This window comes from Medicago truncatula, chromosome 8 (genome assembly GCF_003473485.1).
Source record: "Medicago truncatula cultivar Jemalong A17 chromosome 8, MtrunA17r5.0-ANR, whole genome shotgun sequence".
NCBI classification, from domain to species: Eukaryota; Viridiplantae; Streptophyta; class Magnoliopsida; order Fabales; family Fabaceae; genus Medicago; species Medicago truncatula.
This window is the reverse complement of record NC_053049.1, coordinates 15,584,138-15,589,659: the sequence shown is the minus strand read 5'-3', so window position 1 is coordinate 15,589,659 and position 5,522 is coordinate 15,584,138. Positions and strand designations below refer to the sequence as shown.

At 34.7% G+C, this 5,522-nt stretch overlaps 1 protein-coding gene across 2 annotated transcripts; it reads left to right on the top strand.

Annotated features, from left to right (window-relative positions):
* Nucleotides 1-468: 468 nt before the first annotated feature.
* Nucleotides 469-1,758, top strand: LOC11425028 (cytosolic sulfotransferase 15). 2 transcript variants are annotated; one of them, XM_013589652.3, is made up of 2 exons: nt 470-642; nt 940-1,758. In XM_013589652.3, the coding sequence occupies exons 1-2, from the start codon at nt 565-567 to the stop codon at nt 1,609-1,611; spliced, it is 750 nt and encodes a 249-aa protein (XP_013445106.1). In that variant the 5' UTR covers nt 470-564; the 3' UTR covers nt 1,612-1,758. The 2 variants fall into 2 exon arrangements, with proteins under 2 accessions (XP_003627983.1, XP_013445106.1); XM_003627935.4 differs by having other exon boundaries at nt 469-1,758.
* The last annotated feature ends 3,764 nt before the right edge of the window (nt 1,759-5,522 follow it).

Below are 5,522 nucleotides of genomic sequence, written 5' to 3'. Positions count from 1 at the left end.
AAATGTTGTATGGTACGGAGTGTTGGGCGGTTAAGAGCCAACACGAGAGTAAAGTAAGTGAAGCGGAGATGAGGATGTTGTGCTGGATGAGTGGTAAGACTATACAGGATAGGATTAGAAATGACACCATTAGAGAGAGAGAGAGAGAGAGAGAGAGAGAGAGCATTAGAAAAGATTTAGAGATCAATGAGTTTGATCCAAATATGGTTTTTAATAGAACACTATGACGTCATATGATCCATGTAGCCGACCCCACTTAGTAGGATAAGGCTTGGTTGTTGTTGTTGTAGTATTATTTTAGTAACATACAAAAAGAAAAATGTCTTAGATCCGCCGCTCCCGGTCTAGTCTAAAAAATATACTAAATAAAAGGTGCAGGTAGAGGTATGACATTATAGAATGCATCGCAACATCATCATTAAGTATTGTTTATTGCAAGTTGCAATCGTTCCATTTCATAAAGTATTAAATAAAATCCTAATCTAACTGGTTAGGAACAAAATTCTAAAGCTAACGACAATTGCAACTAGTACTATAACAAATTTGTATTTGTGTTCTCCTTCAATGGCTTCAACAGATCTCACAAATATGAAAGAAGACCAATCAAGGGATGGACAAGAAACAACTAGCAAAGTAAACAAGGTAAGCCATGATTATAATAACCTAATCTTGTCACTTCCTAGAGAAAATGGGTGTGAGACTCAATATATGTATTTTTTTCATGGATTTTGGTGTCCATCAACTCTTATTCAATCTGTGAACTCTTTTCAAAATAATTTTCATGCTAAAGACAGTGATATTGTTGTTGCATCCATTCCAAAATCTGGCACTACTTGGCTTAAAGGTCTTGCATATGCTATTGTTAATCGCCAACATTTTACATCCTTAGAGAATAACCATCCATTACTATTATTTAATCCACATGAACTTGTGCCTCAGTTTGAAGTAAACCTTTATGGTGATAAAGATGGTCCTTTGCCTCAAATTGATGTATCAAATATGACTGAACCAAGGCTTTTTGGAACTCACATGCCATTTCCTTCGTTGCCCAAGTCAGTTAAAGAGTCCAATTGTAAAATAATTTATATATGTAGAAACCCATTTGATACATTTGTATCATATTGGATTTTCATCAACAAAATCAGATTAAGGAAATCTTTAACTGAATTAACTTTGGAGGAATCTTTTGAAAGGTATTGTAAGGGAATATGTTTATTTGGTCCGTTTTGGGATAATATGTTGGGTTACTTGAAGGAGAGCATAGAAAGACCAGATAGGGTTTTATTCTTGAAATATGAAGACCTTAAAGAAGATGTTAATTTTCACACGAAAAGAATTGCAGAATTTGTGGGAATTCCTTTCACTCAAGAAGAGGAAAATAATGGAGTGATTGAAAATATAATCAAGTTATGCAGCTTTGAGAGTATGAAAGAAATAGAGGGAAATCAATCTGGAACTATATCAGGAGACATTGAGAAAGAGTTTTACTTTCGAAAGGGAGAAATAGGGGATTGGGCAAATTACCTTTCCTCTTCAATGGTAGAGAAACTTTCCAAAGTCATGGAAGAAAAATTAAATGGATCAAGTCTATCATTTAAAGTGTGCGCTTAAATTTTATGATATGTTATTGTATTTAAAGCATTGCATGTAAAACCAATATGTAGAAATGGTTTCCATTTTTTTGCAAATGAAAGAGATGTTGCATGTCGAGTCAACTAGTTGCAATCTCAGTTATAACAGAAGAACCAGTTCAATGGGTCTACAAGTTTTCTTAATGGTCTTTTTTATTTTTTGGATAGTATCGTTCTCTGTTGTTGGTACTTTAAATAATACTAGCGTTGATCAATGTTTAAAAAACTAGAATGAAAAGGGAACCGATGTGACCTACGATTCAAGGTTCAACCGATTGAACTACAATTGAATCAGTTGAATCAGATAATTAATAAATAACATATATATATATATATATATATTAGTGAGAAAACAAGAAAAGGTTGAATCACGCGAAAGTAACTAGTGAACAACGAGAGAACATGAGAGGTAGAGAGAGATAGAAAGAGGCGGCGGACAGCGGGTTTACTCCCATTCACCAGCATAGAGATTCACAATGGGGAGGGTGATGACGGAGCATCATATCATGTGCCCCTGCGCATGAGGCATCATTTACTACTATCTCATGCGCCCCTGCGCCAAAGGGTTATGCACCTCTGCACACAATGCGACTGGAATTGGCAATTTGCTTGTTTTCCAAGCTTGATTGGTGCAAAAAGCTCAGTTTTCTTCTCTTCAACCATAAGTAATCATATGCTATAAATAGAGACCCTAGGATACATTATTTTTCATTCAGAAAGCTAGCGGTTCAAGGCAAGGGTCATGCATCAGAGTTTCAAGGCATCCCATCCTCCTCATGTTCTTTCTAGGGTATGTTTTTCAATTATTTTGTTATGATGTTTGTTTCCATGAGCAACTAAACATCTTGATTATGGTTCTAAGATGAATCCCTTCTTATCTGTTGGATTCAATTAATAAAATTTTCATTCATGTTGTGAATTCGGACTCAAAACTCACACCAATACAAACTATGATGTGTGGAGCAAAGGAAAGTAGTAACCAATATCAAAGTGAACACAAACAATAATCAACAATAACAGCACCTTGATCTAATCTAGGAATCAAAGTGAAAAGCACAAAGCCACAAGCAAAAGATAAAGGGAGAGAAGAGAGGAACAAACACACCAAAGATTGTTGACCCAGTTCGGTCCAACTTGACCTAATCTGGGGGAGAGATTGATCTCTCCAATCCATTATCAATGAGTTCTTACAAAGAGATACAAATGGGTTACAAGAAATTAGCTTCAACAAGTTCACAAAGAACAACCCTAATTTCTACCCATTTTCCCAATCTCACCAATGAACAAGACATTCAATGATTTTCACTCACCCAAGGTGTTTACAATGTTTCCCAACCCAAGAGAACTCTAATCAAAGACCCTCAACCCTAAAGTTACCTCATTTGATTTCCCAAGTTTCTCTCTCTTCAAGCTCTCCTTCAAAATCTGTAAAGAACACTTATATAGCAGTCTTCAGCTGTCACAATCGTGTCACATTTTCCTAAATCGTGACACGTTTGGTGCGTACGACCCAAGGTACGACCAACCTTATCCTGAAAACTTGCTCAGCAAGCCGAAAATCGTGTCACGTTTTCCCAAAATCGTGTCACGATTGGACACCCTGCAAAACCATGCTCACTGCCTAGAAAATCGTGACACGTTTGCCACTTCGTGTCATGATTGTGATTTTCCCCAAATCACAATTTGAAGGCATAAACAACAATTCAGTTATGCTTTTCTTGTGTCCGATTTAAATTAGTTCTTATCGGTTCTTAATGCTTTTTCAAAAGAGATCTCTGTATCGTAAACTTGCAAATTTGATCCTTGAAAAGTAGAATTGATAACCTGAAATTCTTTATCCGTGTATGGTTGTTATAATTACTTATTTCATAATTATGTTAATGATATTCAAATTTTAAATTTAACGTTTTCAATTCTCTTCTTTGGGGAACTTCGTAGTATAACTATGTTAACTCAAAACATACGTTGACGTAAGATGTTTAATGGAGTTTTTAAACCTTAGTTTCAATAAATCATGTGCAGACATAGGGCTGAAAATGAGTCGAGCCGAATCGAACTTGCCTAAGCTCGACTCCATAAGATTTGGTTTAGCTCGAAACTCGGCTCGAGTTCGTTACAAACTTTTTTTTTAGCTCGAACTCGACTCGGTTTGAGTTCACTAACAACTCGATTCGGCTCGTTAGGTTCAGTTTAGTTGCTCGAATCACTTAATTTAAAAGTCATTTTTTTGCCCAAAAAAAAAACAAATTTTATAGATCTTTGGTCTTTCAGATTTATTTATTTTTTAAAATCCAACGGGACTTAGCACAAGCTGTGTAAAACGAGCTCAACAACATAGAGAATAGAACAATTTGAATCGATCATGAACTGAAAACACCTGCAGCCAATACAATTAAAAAGATGGACTTTGGCAGAAATCCTAATGAGTAAATAGTCAATTTTCCTCCTGAAATTGTAAGTTTCATCAATTACCTTCCTGAAATTAACAAAACTTCAATTACCCCCCTGAAATTTCACAACGTTATTCAATTTACCCCCTCCGTCAAATTTTTCTGTTAGTGAACATGACGTTTTGCAAATACCCCCCTGAAGTTTTGCACTTATGTGCAAAATGCCTCCCAAACTTAAAAATTTATATTATTTTTTTCTTAAAAACAAACAATTAATAGTTAAATATTAAAACTAACTATTAATTTTGGAATTCGGGAAAACTACATGCATATATACATCAAAATAGGCTCTAAAATGGAAAAAAAATATGTATTTTTTAAAGTGACAATAATGGGATGATTTGTGGATTAATATTGGGGGTTGTGTAGTTTATATGGTTTGAGCAAATTGTTGAAGGAGTTGGAGGAGTTAAAAGACTAAGATGGTGAAGGAGAAAATATAAATTTAAATCTGATTATTAATTTGTTTATAAACCTTGTTATCGCGATTTTCGGGTGTCAAGTCATAATTTAGGCTTGAACCTTTCAATCTTTGATATTCTCTATTTTTTCTTGGGAAGGGCAAAATTGAGAAAAACCCTTAGATTCGAAGTTCGGGGGTCGCTTTCGCTACGGGAAGGTGTTAGGCACCCGGAACGATTATGGTATTCCATAAGAACCGTTCTCCTAAGTCTATTTCTACGCTTTATTTTTATTGCCTACTTATTAAAAAAAAGAAGTTTTATTTGAGTGAAGAATGGGGGAGAGAAGATGATTGAGATTTTATTTTTATTTGGCTTGGAGGAGTTTTAACTCATTGCCTACGTACCCTTTTAAGGGATCAAAACCAAACGTAGTTCGTTCTCGAAAATTGTTTTTGTTTTTGTTGGTTGATTTTAAGTTTGAAAAAGGAATTTTGAAGAATGGAGATGAGAGGCCTCAAGGGCATGAGATTTGGAAAATGTGAGGTGAAATTAGTTATTTTGCAAAATTCATTAAGATTTTTACTTAAGAAAATAAAAGGAAAATGAGGAGTTTTGACTCCTATTTTTTGAAAAAGGGTTTTCAAGTGAGGCTATTCACATTTTTTTGGGAAAATGATTTTTTGTCTAAGCATTATAAAACCTAAGCATACATCTAAACATACATTCCCTAATCATGCATCTAGAACATCCATGTGGGGTGTGTGCATGTGTCGGTGCTCGTGTCGGTGTACATCGCTTATAGTGTCCATAGTCCTTTACATTGACTCCTAGATACATGCTATGATGGTCTTGCAAAGAATTTAAAAAGGAACTAATCTATCTAAAATTATTACAAACCCAATTGATATAGAAATGAATAGAAAAAAAAAAAAAAGATGCCAAAGCTATGGGATGAATGAAATGTGAGATGAAAGGGTTAGTATCATAAGACATAAAAATAGTAGAAAAGGAGACAAAATTGAAATAGAATAGCAAGA

Excerpts from the sequence above, each read along its gene's own strand:
- LOC11425028 (XM_003627935.4), top strand. The coding sequence starts at position 565 with ATGGCTTCAACAGATCTCACAAATATGAAAGAAGACCAATCAAGGGAT.